Source organism: Sardina pilchardus, chromosome 14 (assembly GCF_963854185.1).
Source record: "Sardina pilchardus chromosome 14, fSarPil1.1, whole genome shotgun sequence".
NCBI classification, from domain to species: Eukaryota; Metazoa; Chordata; class Actinopteri; order Clupeiformes; family Clupeidae; genus Sardina; species Sardina pilchardus.
This window is the reverse complement of record NC_085007.1, coordinates 27,752,404-27,779,007: the sequence shown is the minus strand read 5'-3', so window position 1 is coordinate 27,779,007 and position 26,604 is coordinate 27,752,404. Positions and strand designations below refer to the sequence as shown.

At 48.3% G+C, this 26,604-nt stretch overlaps 1 protein-coding gene across 4 annotated transcripts in view; it reads left to right on the top strand.

Moving 5' to 3' along the window:
• The window catches only part of dennd1a (DENN/MADD domain containing 1A), an 89,812-nt gene that overhangs the window by 58,949 nt on the left and 4,259 nt on the right, over window positions 1–26,604 (top strand). The window contains exons 12-23 of one of the 4 annotated variants that reach the window (XM_062554959.1): window positions 1,324–1,425; window positions 4,529–4,654; window positions 14,726–14,827; window positions 15,913–16,000; window positions 16,118–16,158; window positions 16,341–16,412; window positions 17,253–17,309; window positions 17,937–18,074; window positions 20,803–20,868; window positions 23,020–23,090; window positions 25,426–25,554; window positions 26,075–26,330. In XM_062554959.1, coding sequence (XP_062410943.1) covers window positions 1,324–1,425; window positions 4,529–4,654; window positions 14,726–14,827; window positions 15,913–16,000; window positions 16,118–16,158; window positions 16,341–16,412; window positions 17,253–17,309; window positions 17,937–18,074; window positions 20,803–20,868; window positions 23,020–23,090; window positions 25,426–25,554; window positions 26,075–26,330 — 1,248 coding nt within the window. The remainder of the gene's footprint in view (window positions 1–1,323; window positions 1,426–4,528; window positions 4,655–14,725; window positions 14,828–15,912; window positions 16,001–16,117; window positions 16,159–16,340; window positions 16,413–17,252; window positions 17,310–17,936; window positions 18,075–20,802; window positions 20,869–23,019; window positions 23,091–25,425; window positions 25,555–26,074; window positions 26,331–26,604) is intronic. The other 3 variants (XM_062554960.1, XM_062554961.1, XM_062554962.1) reach the window with 3 other exon arrangements.

The window sequence follows — 26,604 nt, the reverse complement described above, 5'->3', positions numbered from 1 at the left end:
GAGTACGGAGGGGGTGGGGGGCCTGACAGGAGTGAGCTGCGAGCACCTCTCCCGTCCCGCGTTGGGGTCTCAGCGTCCCTCATCTCTTCATCATCCTCGCTTTCGGCCGTCCCGTCTCTCCCCCCCCCTCCTGCCTGCCTCCCTCCCCCCTCCCGCTCGCGACTCCGAGGTCACGGTCTCAGCATCACCCTCTCGATTCATCACTCGGCTGATCGGGCCTGATGATGATGTATTAATCAAGAGCGCCGCCGATCGTTCAGCGCTCTTCGGGGGCCTGTTTAGCTCCGAGGGCCACGGGGCTGTGCTCGGGTTCTTAAAAGCGGTCCCCGGGCCCCCTCTTTAAGGCCCAGGTGTGAGGGTGGGGGCCGCTGACCCGCCATGCTCTGGTGCCCTGTGTGGACACCCTCATTGCAGGCTTTGCCATTACTGGATGAGAGGCCTGTCCTGTGGCTATTGGCCGGTGAGAGGTCAGCTCGGCTCCCATTGGTCACCCACATCCTGTGAAACGGGCAGAGCAGAGGTAAAGGGATCACCCATTTCTCTGGCAGTTGGAGGCGCTACAGTGAGAAAGACGAACTTGGCACAGTTAAAACTCCTCAGAAATGCGTTGTTTTGGCACACTTACACTACGCAACAGAGTGAATCTGTCACACAGGTTTGCAGTGCATATTAGATGAACGCTTCAACATATCTTTTAATATGCATTGTCAATAGGACCTTGAAATCCTGTTTCTATTTCACATGGCCAAATAAACACCTTTTTATTGATGTTCCACTGCATGAGTCTCTCGCAGCGTTTGGTTTCTACATGCGGCAGCCTATTTTACATTCTGCGGCCTTGAAAGATGCATAGAAAGCAGACATGGGCAGACAGCAGCAGCAGCAGCGCGTCCCAAAGGGTCGTGTGCTGTAGCGCTGTAGCGCTGGTGCCGTCTCCTGCGCCGGAGCTTTCTCCTGCATCAGCAGCGCTGGAAGTCTGTCTGAGGAACTGGTCAGCTGTTAGCACTAGTGCTGATCTCAGTTCTCCCGTCTCGTACCTCTCGCCGCCCCTCTCTCCGGGGAGAGAAGGCCACGTCGGAGGAATTAATCTTTCCTTTCTGTGTTGTCCCTCTCTCTCTCTCTCTCTCTCTCTCTCTCCTTTCCTCTTTCACTTTCTCTCTTCTTTCACATTCCCTCTTTTCTCTCTCTTTCCCCTGTTTCTTTCCCTGTTGTCCCTCCCTCTCTCTCTCCTGTCCTTCTTTTCCTCCTTTCTCTCTTCTTTCACTCACTCTCTCTCTCTTCTTCCTCTTCCCCCTCTCTCGTTGGTTGCTTGTCTCTCTGCAGAAGGTGCGGAGCATGGCCTTGGATGACGTGGTGGTGCTCAACGTGGACACCAACACGCTAGAGACACCTTTTGATGACCTCCAGAGCCTGCCCAACGACGTGGTGAGTGTGTGTCTGATTAGGAGCCTATTGCTCTGTTAAAAAAACACTCATCTTCTGTCACCTACCCTCATAGCTCACCCTCCCACACACACACACACACACACACACACACACACATGTGATTCTCTCCCTGTGCTTTGAGCTTGTCAACCCAAGCAAGAGGCTTTCCTCTGAGGAGCATGGCCATCAAATTGGCCATGAAGACTTCTTTCCTCTCCAGCTATCCTGGATGCGCAATATTCAGTTATATGCCTGTCTATGTGGGGAATACATGTATATGAATGAGTATCTGAGTGTGTGTGTGTGTGTTTGGAGCTGTGTCTATGTCCTTGTGCGGGTGAGCATACATGTGTGTGTGTGTGTGTGTGTGTGTGTGTGTGTGTGTGTGTATGGCCACCTGCATCTAAAGTGGCCTGGTAATGACCTGATCAAACGCCCTGGAGCACAGAGCTAAGAGGGGAGGAGGAGGAGGCCACTAGACCTGCTGCGTTTGATCTCCACTGCCAAACACACACATAGCAGCCACCATGCAGCACAGCCTCGTTAGGCCGACTGCGTCTGTGTGTGTGTGTGTGTGTGTGTGTGTGTGTCTGGTGAGGGTCACCATTGTTAACAGGTGGTGTGCATTCAGGAGTGATTATGAGAAGTAGCATCATGTTGTTTGAAGTCAACAATTGGATGTGAGGGACGGGTACCAGAGAGATTGTGTTCATTAGTGTTCCGTTAAATCAGTGACAGTGACCAATATTGTTTGAGACGGACTCGAGAAGAGACCTCATTATGATGCAGGGTGACATGATGGTCAATGTATCATCAGATGGTCTTTCCCATACATTCTGCAAGCTTGGCCTACATACAGTAAATGCTTCAATTTCCCTGGATCTCAGTGTGATTCAAGATGTTTTTGGTTAGTTAAATGAGTCACCTACATACCCACTTGCATATGTGTGAGTGTGTGCGTGTGCGTGTGCGTGTGCGTGTGCGTGTGTGTGTGTGTGTGTGTGTGTGTGTGTGTGTGCTCTTCCTCATAAATGCCAAACCATTTCAAACTTTTTATTTGCATGTGAGGATTTATTTTCTTCCTCCAACGCTGTCGTCATGGGCTTGAGGCTTTTGAGGCTTCACCTCCACAACTCCCTCAGCTGGTCCTGGCTTTAATTTAGGCCGTCTGGCCGCCCCACGGCTCCGGCTGAGTCCGGCTCGTCTGCGGCGTCCGCTTGGCCCACGGGAGCCACGGCAGACCCAGCGTCCTCCTCCCCTCAGGCCACCTCCGCGCCCAGCGTGGGGCTGCGGTGTCTGGAGGGCTGCCTGTCCCCCCTCCCTGCCTCCCTCCCTCCCTCGCTCCCTCACCCCCCCTCCGCCACCGCCACCGCTGCAGTCCCCCAGCCCCATGAGAGCTGGCCTGGCTGTGAGCAGCGCTGGCTCCACCGCCGTATCCCACAATGCCGTGGGGCCTGACTGGCTGTTCCCCCGTGTGAGTCACCACCACGGGGCACCCAGAGGCTTTTTTCTCTCTCTTTCTCTCTCTCTTTTTTTCCTCGTATATTTTTCTTTTTTTTCCCTTTTTTTTTATGAACTGGCCAGCGACTGAGTCGTGAGGCTGGCGACTACGCCCCTCTCCGCCCAGCGCCCCCTCTTTTAACGGGGCTCCACGGTGATTAAAGCGCTGGTGTTGCAGGAGCGGCGCGCCACATCAGAGGCCTCGGGTGCCCGTAAAGATCCTGGAGGCCTCCTCTCCAGCCCTCACCCCCACCGGCTCCCCCTGGGGCCCCCCGCTCGCAGGAATGCCATAAAGCCCCGAGAGACTTCCGACTCCGTGGTCATCCGCTTTGGCCTGCTCCGTGCACCATACCACCCCCCACCACCCCACCACCCCCTTAAAAAGCTGTTTCAACCCAGATATCCTGCTTTGTTCATGTTGTCCACTCTGGGTTTTTTTTTTTTAAGAAGGAAACTCTGTGACTGAGTTCTCCGGGGGACCAACACGATGCCTCCTCGTGAGTTTGGGGTTGGCACAACACGCGTTACACAAACGCAGCGCCCACAAACGCAGCGCCGATCCACGTGGCAACACGAGAGCCGCGCTCAGGATGCCAATTGGCATGAAAGAGAACGTCGGAAAAGCCCAGGCCCCTTGTCAATTCCATTTGTTTATTATTCGTTAAGTCCATTTTTTTTATGTCTGTGTATATACATATTTTTTTGCATTGTTTTTCCCCCCGCCTCAAATCCTCTTAGTGGAACTGTCACTTGAGTTTAAGGAGAAGGAAAGCCAAGGCAGCATTTACATCCCTTCATGCTCTGTTGCCCTCTTTGCCAATCTTTTGAGCGACGTATTTAATTTTTTCTCTCTTCCTTTCTTTTTTTTTTGGCGGCGGTTTGTTTTTTTGGGGTAAAAAGTCTTTGCTAACAAGGTTTGGCCTTGGGGTCCTAATGGCTGGCAGCAGAAGGGAGGAAGAGTGATGAAGAGAGAGCACGAGAGAGAGAGAGAGAGAGAGAGAGAGAGAGAGAGAGAGAGAGAGAGAGAGAAAGAGGAAGAGAGCCAGAGTGTGTGAGAGCGAGAGAGAGAGAGAAAGCGGGATGGATTACTTCAGGCCTTGTGGGCATGCGTTTGCTGCATTAAGCCTAAACGGCCGTCTCGTAAAGGCTATTCAAGTAGAATAATGTCATTGGCTCTCTCGGTCTCCTGCACCGTCGACCGCGCTCGGCTCTCTGGCGGTCGGGGGGGCAATGGAGCCGGGCCGTGCGATGAGATTGGACAGCCCACTACCTGAGGCCGCTGGCCTGGGGACCTGAAGCCTTCTGTCTCACCCCTCAACATCTGAGAGAGTCATTTATATCTGGGCTCACATTTCTTTTGTGTGTGCAGTTAAACACTCCAGGAATTACTGCCAGCAAAATAGTAGTACTTACTATCTTTTAAAAATATAAAGATTTTTTTTACACAAACCAGATATGATCATATCCTATGATTAAAGTCATACCAGAGTGGTTTTTTTTTCTGTCACAAACTGGAACATTTGAAAATCATAGAAATTGCATTTTTTTTGCTGTGCTGTTCACGTTTGCTGTGCTGAGAACATGGGTTCTGTTGTCTCTGCAGGTGTCGTCCCTGAAGAACCGTCTGAAGAAGGTCTCCACCACAACCGGTGATGGAGTGTCCAGGGCCTTCCTCAAAGCCCAGGCTGCCCTCTTCGGCAGCTACAGGAACGCACTGCAGATCGAACCGGTGAGCGCCCTCTCGGCAGACAAGCGAATAGAATCGAATTAGAATGAAACGACAGACAGACAGGCAGCCAGTCAGTGGAGCGACGGAGGGAATGTGTGACAGCATGAGTGAGTGATTGAGCGAGAGGAACGATAAACAGAGGAGCGACCAAGAGAATCAAGAGTGATTTGAAGTTAATGGAACAAGCAAAGGGGTCCCTCGCGGAGAGACAGAGGAAAGGGACGCCGCTACACGGGGATTAGAGGCAGTGCGCCACCCTGTCTGAAGCCTCTGATGCCGCCCAGGATTTCTGACTTGTGATGTGCGGGTGTGTGTGCGTGTGTGTGTGTGTGTGTGTGTGTGTGGGTGTGTGTGCGTGTGTGTGCGTGTGGGTGCGTGTGTGTGCGTGTGTGTGCGTGTGTGTGCGTGTGTGTGCGTGTGTGCGTGTGTGCGTGTGTGCGTGTGTGTGTGTGTGTGAGAGAGTGTGAGTGTGTGTGTGGGGGGGTGTGTGTGTGTGTGTGTGTGTGTGTGCGCGAGTGCGTATGTGCATTTGTTTTGTGCCTGTGATGTGGCATATGATGACTCCTGTGTATCTGCTTGAGGAGCGCGCTGAAGTGAACATCACACCTGCATAAACACCCGGCTCCGAAGCGAAGCGAAGAGCAGCGCGCGAAAGACAGAGAGAGAGAGAGAGAGAGAGAGAGAGAGGGAGGGAGAGAGAGAGAGAAACGAGAGAGAGAGAGAGAAGGGAAAAGGGAGAGGTGGCGGCTCGCTGATTATTCAAAATATTCTACCATATGTTGTCAACGTCTGATCCGTGCATCGTCTGGGCTCGATTCGTCTATTTTAAAATCATCTCCGAGACGGATTTACATATTTTAGACAGGACAATATGAATAAAACAAATATAGGTGTCAATCATGGGCGAGTGCACACTAGGGTGGCGGGGTTATGGTGCTGGGGAGGGGGGTTTGGGGAGGGCGAGGAGTTAAGGCCCCGGTGTGAATAATAGCATTAGCGATGTAGATCACCGTAACCCCCACCTCCCCCACCCCCAGTGCCGTGGCCAGGGGAAGAAAAGCCCCATGCGGCCCAGACCGGGGCCCTCTCCTGCGGGGACCGCTGCCGCCCAACAATGGACCCAGCTGGTTCTCATGCCACATATGGGAGCCCTGTACTCTCACTTGCAATCTGTCACTACCCTGTGGCTAACGTGTGCTAAAGCCCCTCCGCATCGACGCGTTTGGAGGGGGATGAGTGGGTCCGAGCGGTGTTAAAAAATCAGCTGGTGTTGCTGATAGGTGCCGCAGAAGAGTCTGGTGCACACAAGCGCCTAGTTAGATGAGCTGTCTGCCAAACATAATAGCAGAAGAGTCGTGGTTTCATATAGTGTTTGACTATAGGAGTAGAGGAGTAATATTGCATTAAAAAAAAAGAAGGCAGGATATGTTTTGACAGGAAACTTGAGCGCTACAGTGCCATCCACATTTATTGGTACCCCTGGTGAATATGAGTAAAAAGAGGTTTCGAAAAATTATCTGCGCCCACTTCATCTTAGATTCACAATGAAAACAATGAGGGAAAAATTCAACCTCGAACAACCTTAAAGAAATCACAATTACTGGCACCTCTTGAAAATCGTATAAATAAGATGTAACTGGTAATTTTCCCTTATAGTTATTTAAATGAAGAGTGTTTTTCAACATTTGAGCAGTAATATGATTTCTAGTTTTAGGTGTGACAATAAAGTCACACAGAGGTCAAATGCCGTAGTCATTCTTTAAGATGGAATAATGTCAGAAAATGGGAAAAAGTTTCAGTCAAATGGAACTGTTGGAACTGTTACATTGAACATTACTTTGAATAAGACCCATGTCTATTACAGTCCTACACACAGGGAAGAGAATGGGAAGAGAGGTCAAAATTCCCTAAGAACCACTTGGGATCACCAAGTCTAAAAAATAAACAATAGAAGTGACCTTCATGCTAACAGATTTAACTGCATTAACTACAAATGTAAAAGGCTGGAGTTGCTAAAAGCTATTGGGACATTGCCTGGAATTGTGTTCTATGGTCAGATAAAAAGAAAATTGAACCTTTAGCCAACAAATTTTCAAGGTGGGCTTGGCATTCATGGCTATACAGAAAAGAGATCCATGCCAAAGTGTAAGTATGGTGGAAGGGCTGTGATGTTCTGGGAACTTCTTTTGGTTTCATGGTATCATGAGCTGCAAGAAATACCTTGGGATTTTATATCAAAATGTGGATGTCCCTGCCAATACACTAAAAGTAGGATGTGAATGGTTCTTTGCACAGACTTAGCGAACACAAAATCAAGTTTCTACCATGGTAATGTCAGTTCCCTCATCTAAACTCTGTAGAAAACCACTACAGACAATCCAGAGATATTCTGTAAAGAGACATTTCTCTCAAATCTCCGGCTTTGTATTACAGGGGTGCCAATGATTGTGGTGTGTACGTTTTTGTTGAAAATATTTATTTATTTATGAGGATTTTCTTCATCTCTGCAATGTTGAATTTGTCCTCATTGTTTTCATTATGGAACTAAGACAAAATACCAACAGAAGATGTTTTCTACCTCTTTTTACTTATCTTCACCATGGATGCCAATAAATATGGAGGGTGCTGTGTCTTCTCTTCAGCCCACCCCAGTGTCTCTCTCGGTCTCTATCGTTCTCTGAGCGTTTTCACTCAGCCCATCCCAGTGTCTCCCTCGTTCTCTATCGTTCATCATCCCAGTGTCTCTCTTGTTCTCTATCGTTCTCTGAGCGTTTCACCGTCACATGATTCCCCCACCATTTGTGCTCTCATGAGATCCGCAGCAGCGTTGCCGTGTCTCCAGTGCCCTCCCATCCTGTTGCCGGGGCGGGGACGTGAGTCTGCACTGAGGTCATGGCGCAGAACCCCTCGCATGACTGCGGTCATGTGGACTGAGCTAGCAATCGGCCACAACTGAATCAGAGCTCACTTTGCCAAACAAATAATTACAGCAGAAATCGTAAAATGACTATGACACATAGGCTCCTATTCTTACTCTTAGGCACATGTCAGGGGTGACTGTAGTATGTCTCAATCATATGCAGCAGCTGCATTTAGGTGACAAATGGGCATGTGTGATCCGTGACCTTTTGGCCAGAGCAGAAGATGGCCAATTTATATGAACAATTATGCAGACAATTATGTGGCTGCATATGGATTACTTTTAGAGTGGTGACCAATAGTCTCACATACAAGTGCACATACATACATGTACAAATGTACACAGAAAGACATACAGTTAGCACATATTACTTAGCATACATGAGCATGCACACACCACACAGAAAGATACTAAGTATATACAGACCCAGACACACACACACACACACACGCACAGGTAATGAGGGGCGAGTGCTGGGTTTTCTGGCTCTGGTCCTGGTTGTAATGATGTTATGTGCGCGGTGGCCGTCAGGGACGGTCAGGCCATTTAATGTGCTAATGCCCGAGCAGGTGGTCCCGTCGCCCAGACACACCCAGAGCCCAGAGCCCAGCGCGCCACGCCGCCTCGCCACCACTGCTGATGCTGCCACAGCGCTCTGCCCATTACCGTAACGAGAACACTTTAGTCGCCAGCTTACCTGTGCCAAGGGCTCGGACAAGCTGCGTGTGTGTGTGTGTGTGTGTGTGTGTGTGTGTATGAACTGTGGATCGCGGATTGGCCTCAACCGCCATCTGACAACCCACAAGTGACCGGAGGACAATCATACTCGCTACGAGTGATCGCCGATGATGGTGTGTGAGAGTGTGTGTGTGTGTGAGAGAGAGAGTGTGTGTGTGAGAGAGAGGGAGAGAGTGTGAGTGTATTTTTGGGGTTATATACAGTACTCTCTTTGCATACGGTATCACTTTTAAATGTAGGCCAGTGGAGAAGAATTAGAGAGGACACAGTCAGCCTGTATGTAGGTCTTTATGTGTGTGGAGACAACGTGTGCCGACTGATGAGCAGAGTGCACTCTATTCCACTGTATGCATGCTGTGAGGGATGTATGTATGGCACAGAATGTCTACAGTGCATACAGTTATGGGCATATAGTGCAACATTTGCATGCATTTTATGACAGATTGAATTTGAAAATACAGTTATGTGCTGCATTTGCATATACGTATACTGTGACAGAGAGAGAGAGTGTGTGTGTGTGTGTGTGTGTGTGTGTGTGTGTGTGTGTGTGTGTGTGTGTGTGTGTACTAAGCATTAGAGTGGGTAACTATATATTTGCATGTATATACAGTGACAGACTAGACATTAGGAGACAGTTGCACTCTGTATGTGGTACCTGTGTGTGTGTGTGTGTGTGTGTGTGTGTGTGTGTGTGTGTGTGTGTGTGTGTGTGTGTGTGTGTGAGTGTGTTGTGTGTGTGTGTGTGTGGCTGTATCTGTGTCTGTGTGTGTCTGTAGCAGAGTGGGGGTAATGTACTGCTCAGTTTGAAGCGCCAAGCCGGGAGACGCTCCCTGACAGCTCATTTTGACAGTGTGTAATGGAAGCACGATGCATGGCCATGTCTGTGTGTGTGTGTGTGTGTGTGTGTGTGTGTACACATCTGTATGTGTGTGTGTGTGTGTGTGTGTGAGTGCAGGCGGACTGACAGGGCGGTGTGACGGGGCGTAGTGAGGGCCCGGCGCGGGGCCGTGTCACACACAAACGCTCCCTCGCTCTGGCAGGCTGCATCCAAGCGTGCGCTCAAATCTGTTTTTCCCATTTCCTCATAAACGTCTCCACGGAAACGACAAGCCCGCGCGGCCTCGGGAGGCCCGGCTCCAGCTCCGCTCCCGGCTCACTTTCGCCCGCCTCCCGCTAGAGACGGCAGCGGAGGAGAGAGCGCGTGTGTGTGTGTGTGTGTGTGTATGAGGGAGAGAGAGAGAGAGAGACAGAGACAGAGAGAGACCAGTGGTGTGTGCTTGTGTTTATGTAACACCAAGGAAGAAGTTTGAGTTGGTATGATATTCACAAAGGCAGTGTGGGTGAATACAGTATGCATATACTGTAAATGTATTCATGTATAGTGAATCGTATGTTTTCGGAGCGTCTGAGCTTTGACGAATGCATATCTGCTCCTGAGCATGTTTAGTTGCGTTGGAGTACGAGTGTGGTTTTATATTCATATTCTGGAAGTGTTAGTGAATTTGTTAGCCAACTGTGGTCATGTATGTGTGTCTGTGTATATGCAAGCACAGCTCCTTTCCCAAGCTTTTTTTTTTTTTTTTCACTCACCAAAAATGGTGGTGATTTTTTGTTCCACATAGTGTATTTAGCACTTTTTTTTTCATTCCCCATAATCTTTTTGTCATGTAAAAGAAAAAGTAGTTTGGAAATAAGATGATTTCTGCTCCCTACTCTGGGATGTGTTACGGGCGTAATGAGCAGAAAGTGGCTGCATGGTGTGCTGAGTCCACATCTACATAGTGCTACGCTTAGCAGAATTAACACTTTAATGACCTTCCACGGGAAAAAGGTGCTCCTTAGACCCCTGCTCCTCCTCTCCTCTTTTTTTCTACTCCCTTGTTCACTCGCACCATCTCCGAATCTCGCTCTTTCTCTCTCGCTCTTTCTCTCTTTCTCTCTTCCTCTCTTCCTTCACACTGCTCTCTCTCTCTCTCTCTTCTTTCTTTCTTTCTCTCTGGCTCGCTCTATGGCAGACAGACATGCATGGGGGCCATTTTGAGAGGCTTGTGTTTCATTAGCGTGATGCGAGTGGACAGTGCTAAGCTGCTAGCAGCCCGCTCACTGACAGCTAATTATCCGAATGAGACTCATACGCTGATAGAGAGCCACGCAGAGATACACTGGGTGGGGGCGGGGGACAACAAGGGGGAGAAAGAGAGAGCAAGTGAGAGATACACACACACACACACACACACACACACACACACACACACACACACATACACACACACACACACAGATAAACACTACTGCTTTCCCTAGCAAATCTTGTGAAGTTTTACATGTGTTAAATGTTTAAGAATGTATAATTGGATGCTTAGTTTTTTTTTTTTTAAGGAGAAAAAAAAATGGCCAGACAAAAAAAAAAGAAAAGAAATTATGGGAATACTTTTGAGACGTGCTCTGTTGGAAGAGTAAAAAACGGGGTTTTGCCGTTGTGGCCATCGGAGAGTTGTGGCTCAGCTGATCAAGTACGGAGAGCTGTTATAATTCCTCCAGAATGGTTTAACTTCCTGTCCAATCAACACCACCGGTCCCTGGCTGCCTCTGCAATCAGCCATGGGAAATCTCCGCACTTCAAATGAAGATAAAGCCGATTAGATCTGCCAGCAGGATTTCACATCCGCTAAATATTATCTTAACTCTGGCACATAATACATCTGTACCAAGCTGCAGATGAAAGTACACCGTTTTGGGACGTGCCGCGCTAATTGTCAACAGTTTGATTGAATTCTTTGATAAGGGTTGTCACTTCTTTTTAAAGTTCATTTATTCTCAAACGCTATGTTGTTTCAGTAGGTGTCTTGAGAAGGACCGCTGCAGCAAGACACAGTTTTATTTTAGCTGAACGAATCCCGAGTGGAGAACCGGAGACTTCCCTGCCATGAGAAAGCAGCGCTTAAGCGGCCAGTGTTTGATTCTGCCCACTGTTTACCATCATCAGAACCCTGACCTGGACAGGACCAGCACTAGAGCGGTGGCCAGAGCTGTGGCCACTTCACCCCCCCACTTCACCCCCCCCCCCCCCCCCTCACCCCCGTCCCTCCTCCTCTGTGCCCCATTCCACATGGCTAGCCTTGCCTTTAGGGTCAGTGAGCCTGCTCCCACACACACACCCCCCCCACACACACACACACCCACACACACTCACACACACTCACATCCACACATCCACACACACACACACACACACTCACACACACACACACACACACACACACACACACACACACACACACACACACACACACACACACACTCACACACTCACACACATCCACCTCATTCCCCCACACCTCCCCTCGGTCAGGGGTGCCTGGTCCGAGTCCTGATCTGGGCCGGAGGCTTGGTCAGGCACCTCTCGAGCCACGTCCCCCCCCCCACCCACGGTCCACTCTGGCCAGGCAGCGGCGAGCGGGGCAGAGGGCCCTTGTTGCTATTCAGCGCCATTGTTCACAGTTCGTGAACTGGTATGAACTCGCACAGAGTGTGTGAGAGCTCCCACGGAGCTGGGGAGAAAGGTGGGGGAGTGTGTGTGTGTGTGGGGAGGGGGTGGTGGGTCAGTGTGGGGTGGGTCGAGGCTACGGAGAGCCAGAGAGCTACGGAGAGGGCATTATGTTGTAAACATCCATGACAGTGGACATTAGGATTAATGCTGTGTTAAACAAGTGCTCTTTTGTGTTGCGTCAAGCAGTGTGTGTGTCGCTGGCATTGTGTGTGTTCAGTCACGTGAGCACTCTATGTGTGCTTATGTGTCCTCATATATGCATGGGGGTTTGAATGTGTAGGAGATGTAGGTTTACATTCCTGTGTGTGTGTGTGTGTGTGTGTGTGTGTGTGTGTTTCGGTCAGATTTGGTGAGTGTTTACTGTGTGCTTACTCTGTCTTGGGTTCTCTTGTTGGTGGCTCCTGCTACTGTATATTGGTACAGCACTGCCACCTTCAGGCTTATAGTAACTATTGACCCTACCTGACTGAAACGTTCAACCAATTATGTTTCAGGGTTTTGTGTAGCCAGGTTATCGTTACCATTTTTGTAGCCAGGTTATTGTTATCTACTGTATGAGCAAATGCAACTGGACATTTTAAGCGTAATATTTGCTGTGTGAAATGTACATATTAGCACAGAAACAGTTCTGGTTCTCTTTGTGTGTGTGTGTGTGTGTGTGTGTGTGTGCGCGCGCATGTGTGTGGTGCTGATAGTGGTGGTGGTGGTGGTGTGTGTATATGTGGGGTAGCTATATACTGTCAGTGGTATTCAGGTCGATGCAGGAGGAAGGAAGATTATGATTCTGTTCTGAGTGCATGAAGCCCTTTCCCATATGAGATATGAAACCCTTACTCATAATCTGTGAGCAAGTGTGTGATGGGCACCTCTTCTCCAGTTAGTGGATACATTTGAATCAGGATTATGTTTATGTATTTGTACTGTGTGTGTGTGTGTGTGTGTGTGTGTGTGTGTGTGTGTGTGTGTGTGTGTGTGTGTGTGTGTGTGTGTGTGTGTGTGTGGTTGTGTGTGTGTGTGTGTGTGTGTGTGTGTGTGTGTGTGTGTGTGTGTGTGTGTTTGGTTGTGTGTGTGTGTGTGTGTGTGTGTGTGTGTGGTTGTGTGTGTGGTTGTGTGTGTGTGTGTGTGTGTGTGTGTGTGTGTGTGTGTGTGTGTGTGTGTGTGTGTGTGTGTGTGTGTGTGTGTGTGTGTGTGTGTGTGTGTGTGTGGTGGGCGTTCAGATGAGCAGTGGCTGAAGCTGGCCTCAGGCCCCTGGGCTGCTAATTAGTCTCTGTAATGAAGCCTGCAGCGCTCTTCTGAGAAAGCAACTGCATGCATACACACACACACACACACACACACACACACACACAAAATACATAATCTCACTGGTTCACACAACGTACACTCTAACTGGAGAAATGAATCATAACAACAGGAAGTTGTATGTCCAGCCATATTGATAAATCTGACACACAGATGAACACATACATATGCACACATTTACACAGCACATACACACAGCAATAATTAAGGATTATGTTAAGGAATAATTAAGGATTATGCTGACCCCGCATACAATTGCACGTTGTACGATGTACACCACCCTCTCCTGTCAGAACTACCCACTGATTAAGCCAGTGTCTACATAGAGGTAACGTTTCCAATGCTGAATTTCATAGTGTTGCATTCAGCAGGATTTGCTGCTGGGACGCTATGGGGATTTGTATCATTCCAGAATATGTCGAGATGGTTATATTTACCTTTGTGAGTGAACTCTATTCTGCTATTTTAGGCCGTGAAAGTGTTACTTAGTGTAACTTAGACAATGCTGTGGCAGTGGGAACTGCTATTGAAACTTCTAGAGCGAAACATGATCTGTCTCACAAACATGAATGATGCTCAGTTTGTGAGACAGATGTCCCCCGACTTAGAGGAAAACCGTCTTCTCTAGTCTGATCTCTGGTCCTGAAGGAAAGCCATCTTTGATCTGCTTTGAAAGGCCTGTACATATATGTGTGTGTGTGTGTGTGTGTGTGTGTGTGTGTGTGTGTTTGTGAGAATATGTGTTTGTGTGTGTGTGCCTTATGACAGATAGTCATAGCAACACCAACAAACAGATCAGCGGGATATCTAAATCGGTTCCAGCAGGAGCCCTTTCCCTACCCTTGTAATGTCCAGTCTTCTCCCTGTTGATTGACAGTCCGGCAGTAATGAGCCACAACCCAAAGCTAGCACACCTTGTTCTTGCATTCAGCCGAGCCCCGCAGGAGGGAGAGATCGTTAGCAGGAGAGCCGGGCGTCCACGCGCTGACCTGTAGATTAAAGCAGGCGGAACTTGTCAGAATGGGACAGATGTTAGAAGTCACGGTGCCTAAGAAGACGTCACTCACAGAAAGTGTCACTGGGAGTGTCACAGGATGGTTGTGGAGCTGCGAGACTGTGTGTGTGTGTGTGTGTGTGTGTGTGTGTGTGTGTGTGTGTGTGTGTCGAGGACAGCAGAGCCAGGCTACATCTAGCTTTGATTCTGATGGAGGATAACTGGAGATAGTATAGCACAATAGTTAGACTTTATGATATTTTGTCGTGAGATACTGTTGCAATGCAAGACACTCGTACCAATGAGAGTTCACTGGTAACATTTCTCTGGCCTCCTTACAATACGCATTCCTACCCTACTGTACATCTATGGTGGAGAAGAACATGAACAGTCTCTGTCTTTTCCAATGTTATTTCCTGCCTCTGATCCTCCTGTGTGTGTGTGTGTGTGTGTGTGTGTGTGTGTGTGTGTGTGTGTGTGTGTGTGTGTGTGTGTGTGTGTGTGTGTGTGTGTGTGTGTGTGTGTGTGTGTGTGTGTGTGTGTGTGTGTGTGTGTGTGTCCCCTCAGGAGGAGCCCATCACGTTCAGCGAGGAGGTGTTTGTGGCCCACCGCTCCAGTGCCATGAGGCAGTTCCTGCAGAACGCCATCCAGCTGCAGCTCTTCAAACAGGTTCGCCAGCACACACACTCACACACACACACACACACACACTCACACACTCAAAGACTCACACACACTCACACACTAACACACCCCACTAACACAGCCATGCCATACTATCTAATTAGAGGTGTTCCTCACGGTACTGGGAAACACCATCAACTGTATACACTGATTCGGCGAAATACCGGAAGTAGAGCGGTCGCCCTGTCTGCGGTGTGCGTGAGGCAACAAGGATTTTAATTAGAATGTATTCCTATGGAAATCGCATTTACACTTTCAACATAAAGTTTGTATATTTAGACCTCAAATTTCGTCACATCATTTATACCACAGCTACCTAAGAGTTTACCAAAGATAACGACGTTGTCCGATTTCAATTTAATAATTTTTTCTGGATTTGGAGAGGTTTCCATTTATTCCTGTGGGAATGTTAGCTTGCGACGAACGTCAACACAGCGTGTGTGTTGACAGTCTATTTTCTTGCTGTATCCTATTTTAATATTTCATACTTACTGCTGAAACAAGTATTTCATTCCAACATTAATCATTACATTACTTTTTAATCACTGTGGGCTGTCCATAATGATTAAATGCTAGTTAGCATGCTATAAGGTCAAGTCAGTTCAACGTAGCCAGCAGTGTTTATATCTCCTACTACTTTCCGTTTACACATATTTCAATATAGTAATTCATTAATTAATATCAGTAATTTAAGATACCTTCCTTAGTAACTGGGGGCCACTGTCTGATCGCGTAAAACCAGGTAACTTTATTCATACTGTCACTGCTCTCAGTCACCGGCATTTATTGATATACAAAAACTATGAGAACGCACACCGCAGCAATGGCGCCGTCGCAAGATGGCGACATACACAAATCGCTCACCGAATCGGTGTATACTTGACTTGTTTCACTTCACATGTGCATTGTTTAAAAATCTGTTAATGTAATAAATCTGTGTGTGTGTGTGTGTGTGTGTGTGTGTGTGTGTGTGTGTGTGTGTGTGTGTGTGTGTGTGTGTGTGTGTGTGTGTGTGTGTGTGTGTGTGTGTGTGTGTGTGTGTGTGTGTGTGTGTGTGTGTGTGTGTGTAGTTCATAGATGGCCGTCTGGACCTGCTGAACGCAGGAGAGGGTTTCAGTGACGTGTTTGAAGATGAGATCAACATGGGGGAATATGCAGGTGAACCCACCACGGTCCCCGTTGAGGAACTCATTTGTGATGGACAAGCTCATTTGTGCTTGAACACTACGCTTGTCTTAATGGTCCTCTGACCCTTGATCTGTGCTTGTTCCACAGGCAGTGACAAGGTGTACCATCAGTGGCTACTAACAGTGAAGGTACAGTATGCATACTCACAGAGTAGACTCCTAAAAGTGTGTACTGGTCAGTTAATATGGAAGCAGACTTGGTTGTAGCCATTCTCTGTTGAAATATGAAAACACGTAAGGAACCAGGATCGTACTGTAGCTCTGCAGTGGCCTGTCTTCTCAGAGGTGTGTGGTGTGTGTCTCTTCAACAGAAGGGTGGCGGGGCGATATTCAACACCGTAAGGACCAAGGCCAACCCGGCTATGAAAACCGTCTACAAGTTTGTAAGTTCTGCCACGATTTTCCAGCTCATAGTTTCACAAACTTTTTTTTTTTATAACTAATGCACACGCTTAACTTCACATCAAATTAATCTGATGCACAGCCGTGCTTTTTAATCCTCCGTGTCGTATATAATGTGTTATTTTGGTGTAAGAACACACTCTTCCCAATAGTTCATCTATGCATTTCCATATGTCAGAGCTGTATAAACAGACAAGACTGAAGCAGCTCCTGTGATCACATGCAGCATGCCAGCCTCCCCTGACAGTCTGTGGATGGACAGTGTTATCGGATGGGCTGTTTGTGAGAATGAAAGCAGGCACCACTTGAAGGGAGGGAGAGAGGGAGAAAGAGGGAGAGAGATGTATGGAAGGATGGAGATGAGGGATGAAGAGAGATGAAGGCAGGTATAGGGGGATGGAGAAGAGAGGGAGAACAGGCTGACAGATGAGGAGGGTGGTGCTTGTGGTGGTGGTGGTGGTGCTGATGGTGGGGTGTTCCCTTTCACACAAAAGAGCTACTTATCAGCTTTCACATGATCGCTAGGTGACAGCTGACATGAACCACCCTCTTTAGCACACATACATACATACATACAGTAGATACATACGTACTCATAACATTATATATACATTCACACACAACACATACACCACAGAATCACAATATGATTGAATGTGAATCATATTCAGACACTCACACACACATGTACACACATGTACACACACACACACACACACACTTTCTAGCCTCGGTGCGTCGAACAGGTCACAGGTTTCTTCTTACCTGGCCCCATTGTCATAATTGGCCATAATCAAGCTGTTTGCGTTTGTGGCCCACAGGCCAAAGACCACGCCAGGATGGGCATCAAGGAGGTGAAGAGTCGACTGAAGCAGAAGGTACTGAAGCTGAAGCTGTGACATTGTGCCACTAGCTTCTCTGAGCGCTGGACTGAGAGCTATGTGTAATATAGTAACTATTCCATTATTTGCTTCAATTTGATCTCTTCTCTATTGAGATGCACTGTGAATTTACCATCTGATATAGCTCAACTGATACAAAATAATTTGTTTTTTGTATTGGTTCAGTTTGTTTGAAATGTTGGAGGTAATGATAAAGGTACATGCATGTTGATTATGAACACTTCTCAAGGCTATGGAATAACAGCCTAAGCCCTACGAGACACACACACACACACACACACACACACACACACACACAAAATTGGCTGTGGTGATGGAGATTCTGATTGTTACCGCGTCTCTTGCGCTGACAGTCTCTCCCCCTCTCCCTCGTTTCATTGACACACTCCACATCCCCTTTCCCCTCTGGTTGTCACCTTTGACCTTTTTACTACCCCGGTGAACCCCCCCCCCACCCCCACGCCCTCCTTCACCCCACCCCCCCCACACACACACACACACTCTGGCTCCCAGCCGAGCCTGCCCCGCAGCTTGTCGTCTCTGCCCCTCACTCTGCACCAAGAGCATTCCTGGCCTTGCATCTCTCCTTTCCCCTCCGTCCAGGAGCTGACGGAGAACGGCTACTCGGCGGCCGGCGAGGACGGACAGAGGCCTGCCGCGCCCCCGCGCTCCCCCTCCACCGACGGCAAGGACCTCCGCGCCTGGGACGACCGCCGGCCAATCACAGTGCACTTTGGACAGGTGAGAGCTGGGCTGGGCTGGGCGGGTCGGGGCCCAGGGAATGGGCCTGAGTGTGGGGAGGATTGGAGAGGGGAGGAGGGCAGATTTGGGTGTGAATGTGCTTGTATGTTGTTTGTTTGGCAGAGTGTACTAGTGTATCTTAGTGTTGATGTGTTTGAATTATGTCACTGTATATTCTGGTATTCCTCTATTTGTGTGTGTATGTGCGTGTGTGTGCTTCTCGTATATTTGAGTGTAGGAGTGTGTTTCAACACAAAAATATCTTTTCACATAGTCGGGTGTGTGGTGTGTGTGTGCGTGTGTGTGTATGTGTGTGTGTGTGTGTCTGTCTTCTGGAGAGACGTTAACGTGAGACAGGATGTTGATGGGGTGTGATTCAAAGTGTGAGTGTTTTTGTAAAGTACGTGAGAGAACCTGTGGTCGTTGCTTATTTTCCTACCTCAACTGTAAATAGAATCCTAGAAACAGTTGGCGCATATACGCCTGGTCTCCATGGCGACATATAAGGTGGTGGCCCTTGTGTTCAGTCATCTGTCAGGCTGTCACCTTGAGGATGTCGGGTGCTACACACCTGGGCCCAAACACACCATCACACAGTGATGTGACGTGCAGATGGTGATCGTCTCTCTGGGTGGGGTCATGGTGATGACATCTCATTGGGTGGTTTATCAGCAACCGCAATCACCAGAGAGTCAGCATGCCATAGCACACAGATCCAGGATCAGTGATCACTAGTATTCACAGACGCAAAGAGTGATGTAAGAACATCATTTTATTTTTCGAGATGAGCTTTTGCTGAGAGGAAAACAGGTCCAGGAGATATTTTGCTCCTCCATGATAGCGCCATAATAAACATCTCCTCTCCGTAACACTGAATGTTCCTCCACTTCAGCTATAGCCCCTCTCTCCCTTAAGGGTAACCAGCAGCTTTTCCACTGATGTAACGCTGTTCAATCCAGCCATCAGCAGCGTCACCTCCATCCCCCGTCCCCAGGCCACACAGATGGAGAGAGTCGCCACGGGGGGAAAACACCCTCGAGCAGAACCCACCTCAGAAGAGGGGGGGGCAACAGAGCAAAGAGGCAGAAAAGAAAATCACATTAAAATTCAGTATTCAATTTACATTGACAGTGTTGATCTGTGCGCTTAGAATCGTCTTCCCCTCCCCAGTAATGCAACGTGCCTCCTGTCTCAATCTCTTCATCTTCGTCCTCCTCCTCATCCTCATCTGCCTGTGTCTGCCGTTCGGCGCGTCAGAGACGCCTGACAGCTTTCCTGCCGCTGCCTGACGAGCGGGCTGATCAGCTGTGAGCCGGCGCCTCTCGCCGCGTCTCTGTCTTTGTGCCGTCGGAGCCTCTGTGCGCTTGTCACTCGGGCGCTCCCCGCTGAAAGACGCGCAGGCGTCACGTCACGTCACGTCACGTCACGTCCCCGCCTCGGAGCGGCTCGCAGGCGTCGCTCTTCAAAGGCGCCTCTGTTCTCCTCTGGCGTTGGCCGACACAACAGACGCTCCCTGCTTGGTACACACACACACACACACACACACACACACACACACACAATCACGCAGCACGTGTGCTTGCATTGCACGCTTGTGTGTGTGTTTGTCTGTGTGTGTGTGTGTGTGTGTTTGTCTGTGTGTGTGTGTGTGTGTGTTTGTGCGCGCGTGCGTGTCTCTTCCTGATCCGTCACGCTTACCGTCATCATTAACGAGGAACTTGTGGCTGTCGTCGCCACGCCAACGTGGCTGTCATCTCTTCCCCGTTCGACGCGTCGTCCGTCCGCTCACTCTCGCTGGCGCTAGAGCTGGAGGTGGAGGTGTGGGTGGAGGTGCAGGTGCAGGTGCAGGTGGAGATGGTGGTGGGGAGGCAGCCTGTGTTCCTCTTTTGTTCCTCCACCACATCACTGCTCTCTCTCTCTCTCTCAGGTCTCTCTGATGAGTCTTGTGTCACAGGGAGGCTTCATCATGTATTGGGGAATCTAGCAATAACACTGTCAGCAAAGTTACACCAATTGTGCTTTGCTAAACACTCTCGTACATTTCTCTTAAGCTCACCAATATGAGAATAGCCACTTGGGACAGGTGGCCTGACACACAGCACAGTATACCGTTATTTTCTCTGTGCATGGCTTTGATCAGCCTCATCATAAAGACCATATGGACCGTATTTTGAATGCTCCAAATGTAACTGTTAGGCCAAGCAGTGAATCTAATTCATCCCTCTATGGATGAGCTATAGTTATAAAGCCAATGACAACATAAGAAAGGCTTTGATTTGATTATTAAAAATGCTTGATGTATTCATCTATTTATTTTCAAAGTCATTATTATTGGGTAATAAAGGCTTTGATTTGATTATTAAAGATGTTTTGTTATTTGTTTATTTATTTTTACAGTGAATAAAGCCCTTATGATTTTTTAATGCTGCACCTGTAAAGATGCTGTGGTGTAGATATCTCACTTCATTTGACTCTTATAACTAATTTTCTGAATGACTCTGGATGAGTGAGTTGAATGGCATATTTGTTTTTTGACTGCAGTTCATGACTTCTAATAATCACATATCTGAGAATTGAGAATGTGTGTGTACATGTTCATATTTGCACATCAGTATGTCTAGAGAGAGTGAGTGTGTGTGTGTGTGTGTGTGTGTGTTGTGTGAGTGCGTGCGTGTGTGTGTGTGTGTGTGTTTTGTCACTGTCTGACCCGTGCGTGTCTCTGGCGCAGTCAGCACCTGCACGTCCTCCGCCCCCGCGTCCCCCTCCTCCCAGCAGGGTCCAGCGCACCAGACCTGTGAGTAGCCCACCTGACCCCCGCCCACCCCTCCGACCTCTCACCCCTGACCTTTAACCCCTCTGCCCTCCCCTGTCTGAGCCTGTCCAGCCCTGCTGGACTGCCGGGCGTGATGGGGCGTGGCGTTGCTCTGGGCAGGCTGGCATGGCCCACTGCACTGGCATACTGATCTGGCCTGAAGGACGGTATGAGTATGGGTATGCTCCTTCTGGCTTCCTCTGTGTGAGGCATACTCACAGCGTAATAACTTCACAATCTCGCTTGCGGTGTGTGTGTGTGTGTGTACAGTATGTATGTACTGTACGTGTGTTTGGGACATGCTCTTAATTAAGTGTGTGTGTGTGTGTGTGTGTGTGTGTTACTCTTTGCACGGAAGTGTGTTGTTTTCCAAATCCTCTGAAAATTGTGTGCTGATTCTCTAAACTATAACGACAACTTGCTGTAACACATGTGTGGACTAGCAGCATCTCTGACTGGAAGCTTCCTGAAGTGTTCTGACTCTCATCCTCCTCTCTCTGCAGCATGCACCTCTTGCAGCTTCACAGGAAACCCTGACTTGATCTGCTGTGTGAATAGTATACTGTAACAGGGAAGCTACACCAGGTAGTGCGTAACTGAAGCGTTCCGTACGTGATGCGTAAAATCCATTTTAGAAGACTGGTCTATTTTTTTTTTTCGAATGTACATGCCGCTGTCACGTCTGGTGTAGCTACTTCCATCGAATATAGTGGAAGCTAATTGTTGCTGCAGACGCAACGCAAACGGAACGCTTCAGTTACACGCCTGGTGTAGCTTCCTTGTAAAGGCCACGATTTATTTGTATAGAAAGGAACATACACAGTATATATACAGTATGAAAGTATATGTAAGCTGTGTATTGATTGTCTGCTATATATAGTTAACTTCTCAACATGGCTGTAGAGTGGACTGATGCAGTATGTGTGAGGCGAGGCGGTAGCTGAGAGCTTAACTCCGTGTCAGCACTGAGCCCAGGCCAGGCGCGGTGTATTATTAATGAGCAGCTAGGGTTCAGCTAGCTTCTCCAGCAGCAGCGCTTTCTCTAGCCTCTAGGTAGCAGCCTCCACCGGCTCCATCTCCATTTCAAGCAGCTCCAATACAGTCTCTCTCTCTCACTCACTCCCTCCCTCTCTCTCTCTCTCTCTCTCTCTCTCTCTCTCTCCCTCCCTCTCTGCCATTAAGCACTTTTGTCAACCCCCATCTTTTTCTTTATTCTCTGCCTGTCTCTCTCTCTCTCTCCCTCCCTGGCCTCCTGCTGTTTCTCTCTCTCTCTCTGGCTCGGTGCTTTGTTCTCTGTGTCTTAATGAAGTCCTCTCCTCATTTCCCTGAGTCCAGCTTAGGGCGGCTCCTCGCCACTTCTCTTTTGTCATCTCAGCGCTCCGCTAATTAGTTCTGTTGCCCCCCCTCCTCCCCTCCTCCTCCTCCATCCCTCCCCCCTTCCCACCTGTCTTCCTCTTCCTCACTCGTCCACCTCATCCTCATCTTCAGTCTCTCCATCACTCGCTGTCATCTCCTCCCTCTTTCTCTCTCTCTCTCTCTCTTTCTCTCTCTCTTTCTCTCCTCCTCCGCTCATCTGACCTCCTGACCCCTGGTGCTGGTGTTCACCTCGCTGGCCTGGTGTGCGTTGCCGTCCGGTTACAGAAATGTGCAAGGGTCAAGCCTTAGTCATCATCTTCGCCACTGTCCCTCATGTCCTTTACTGATAGTGTGTGTGTGTGTGTGTGTGTGTGTGTGTGTGTGTGTGTGTGTGTGTGTGTGTGTGTGTGTGTGTGTGTGTGTGTGTGTGGTGTGTTACTGTAAATAGTGATATGTGAATAGCATACAATACAATGTGAGCGTTAGTGAGTTTCTAGGCAGGTAGAAGTGTGCACTTTATTGTGTGTGTGTGTGTGTGTGTGTAGTGTGTTACTGTAAATAGTGATACAGTATGTGACTAGTATACAATACAATGTGAACGTTATTGACTTTCATGGCCTGTAGAAGTGTGCACTTTATTGTGTGTGTGTGTGTGTGTGTGTGTAGTGCCCCCACTGTGATGGTGGATGTATTTTAAATGGTACAACTGATGGAAGGTGTGTGTGTCTGAGCGCAGTGTTGGAGAGCAGTCATTTCAGATGTCATGCTTGTTTGCAGGCCCGTCCACCCAGACCACTGGTAGCCAAGAGACCACGCAGCAATGTGGGCATGGAGAACAGTCCTGAACAGTAAGACACACACACACACACACACACACACACTTATGCAGAGACGCAGTGGATTGTAGCAGTTTGCATCCACACGCCCAGATCCAAACTTGACCGCACTGCAAACGTGGTCATCTAACCAAAAAAGGGTCCTAAATTCATTAGATTCACGACTCCCATTGCACCCTATTACAACTCTCACAATGCCCCCCCTCATCAGGCCCTGTTGTCTCCCATGCTTTAAATAAACTTTTAATAATGACTGGTGTGTGCGAGTGTGAGCACATCGCTCGTCCTCACACCTGGACCTCACACCCCAGGTTACGAGATTGCGGGGGTGGGTGTTAGCCTGCCGAGCAGGACTGGGGGCGAGAGGTGGGAAGAGAGAGAGAGAGGGAGAGGGGGGGATGTTGTGGGGTGGGCGGGGGGGTGGATGGCTGACTCAGCAGGTGCAGTTTGACACTAATTAACTTTCACACGTGTGCCAGACATCCCCTCAGGGTGCACTCCCTTTATCCCCATTAACCCTGTCCTCACGTGACTACAGTCATAGAGAGACCATGATGCGCTCCAAACACTCACAAACGCCTTTATTCCCATTAACCCTGTCCTCACGTGACTACAGTCATAGAGAGACCACGATGCGCACCAAACACTCACAAACGCCTTTATTCCCATTAACCCTGTCCTCACGTGACTACAGTCAGAGAGAGACCACGATGCGCACCAAACACTCACAAACGCCTTTATCCCCATTAACCCTGTCCTCACGTGACTACAGTCAGAGAGAGAGAGACCACGATGCGCACCAAACACTCACAAACGCCTTTATTCCCATTAACCCTGTACTCACGTGACTACAGTCAGAGAGAGAGAGACCACAACAATGCGTACCAAAGACTCACAAACGCATGCAAGGAGCCATCATTGAGTGGACCAAGTCTAATGCAATCTTGGGATGTCTCAACAATACGCATGAAGGTGTGTGTGTATGTGCTCGCTGATCATTTCATTTTGGAAGTCCGTTAATTAAGTCAGTCCATCTCGGACACACACACACACACACACACACACGCACACTCGTATGCACACATTTTCTTTGTGCCACTGCTAACGAAGAACTCGACGCGTGAGGGGTTAAGATGTCTCTTCTTACTTTCACACCTTCTGTGCCAATCTCCTGCTCACAAACGAAGCCTCATTAACCGTCAGACTTATGTTTGCCTTATGTCACTTGACTGCACCATTCACACTTAGTGGGATCTGTGAATATGAATATGTCAAGGGCTTTGTCTTTCTCTGAGGAGAATCGTCTCAACTCTGGCATTAAGCCCATAATAAGCAGTAGGTCCCTCATTTAGTTTTCCTGGATGTACACTTCTATGTATACAGTGTATGTATCTAGAGATGTATATTATGTACATATTATATGTACATATTAAGCATGCGAAGGGTAACAATAGATGCACATTTACTGATCTGTGAGGTACCAGAGGTAGGTTCTCTGCAAACGTTTGCAGACATTTTGAGAAGCGGATTTCCACTAAAATGGAATGTTTACACCAAATTGTTCCAGTTGAATTGTTTGCCACAAGTATTCACTTCTGTTTGCTAAATTTGAACACACCTCCAATTATCTTAACATCCTATGGGACCTGATGCATTTGATCCCTCTTAAGCAGAGGTGCACTGCCATCTTGTGGATTGTCTGGTATGTTGCAAGAACAACAAAAGAGGTTGTGGTGTTTCAACATTGCTGATGTCAAAAATGTTAGACTCCACATCAGCAACAGACAACACTGTAACATGGCCTGTATCTATTTGTTATTGTTGTTTTTCCAGCTCATCAGGTAGGACAAGCGGCTGATCTTTTCAAACTAGTCTGTGTAGATCCAGAAATTTATAAAACTGGCTAAATGACCAACAACAATCAACAGCTCCTACAGTGTCAGCTAGGCTACCGCTCTGGGTTTAGCCCAGTGTAAATGCCATGGGGAGATTTTGGGACTGCTGTTCAGTCTTCCGTCTGTCCTGAAAATGATTTGTTTTGAACTAAAAATGGTTATTGTTATATTTGTGTCCTGTAGTTGTAGAAATGCAGTGTGATCCAATAATCATGCACTGGTATTTCAATTGAAAGGTTCTTGTATAAATTGAGTTGAATTTACAATGACTGCAACTCTTTCTCCCCCCTTTCTTCCTCTCTCCTCCTCTCACACCTTGTTGTTCCCTTTCTCTGTACTCTTTTGTGCACGCCTGTGTGTGGACTCTGGTTTGGGGCTGCCTCCTCTCCTCTTCCTCCTCCTCCCCCCTATCCCCTCCTCTGTCCCTCTCTCTCTCTCCCTTGTCCAACCAGCTACGTCCGCCCGACGCGGCACTACACCGTGTTTCTTTCCGAGGAGGACTCAGGCGACGAGCTCCAGCATGACGACGACTCCATCACTGGCTTCCCCGAAAACTTTCTTTTCTCGACCCCCTTTGAATGGTCTCCCCTTTTCTCTTCTCTTCTCTTCCATTCTCGTTTCTGCTTTGCTTTTACTGATTTATTGATTAATTGATTGATTGATATAATTTATTAAAATGCATGGCCATCCCTGCATGGTCTTTCACGCGCACCTGACTGACCAATCACTCATGACATTCATTGCACTCTGATTGGCTAGTTTTTTTGTGTCTTGAGAGATGATTGGCTGGCTGACAGGTCATGTGACCTGATGTCTCTCCATTTCCTAGGTAGCAGACTAACATGGGCCATTTGTTGCTTTGAGGAGCAGGCTTCAGCCATGGCATGCCATTTCATACTAATACCAAACTTAACTTTTTTCTCATTGGGAAGAAGACTGAGAGTGGTTTCTATTCAGTATATGTGTAATTGTGTGTGTATTGGAGAGAGCAAGACGGAAAGGTTGAATACATCTGTAGAAGTATCATCCATCACAACATATTGTCCATTTTGCTCCATGCAGACTCAGCCATGGTCACCTCATTTAGTTTGTCCCTCGCAGGCCGCAGCCCTACCGCTCTCTGAAGGAGTCCGACCTCATGGAGGGGGAGGAGGCCTTCGCCGAGGAGAGGCCGCAGGGCCACACGGCCCCCCCTAGTCCGGTCAGGGAGAAGTACCCGGACATCAACCTCCTGGGCGATATCCTCAATTACCAGGAGGGGGAGACAGAGAGCCAACAGCTCAGCCTGGCCAAGAGCCTGGAGGACCTGAGGCTCCCGAAAGACCCAGAGGAACAGCAGGCCAAGTTCAGTTATCAGGTCAGAAATATACGCGGACCATTAAGAACTGCTCTCTCCTAAAATATACACTGCTTTAAAATGCCCAGGAAAGGATTCAATGTAATCTTCAAACACACCGCTGATAGTGGGGCACTCCAACTGTATGTATTGTGAATTGTGAAATGCCATCACGTCCACATAGACTTAACATGAGGTGGCTTCTCTGCATGGACAGATATATTCACTTGTTTTGAGTACCCTTTACCTAAAATTGAGTGTTTTTTATCTTATTTTGAGTACCTTTTATCTCAGA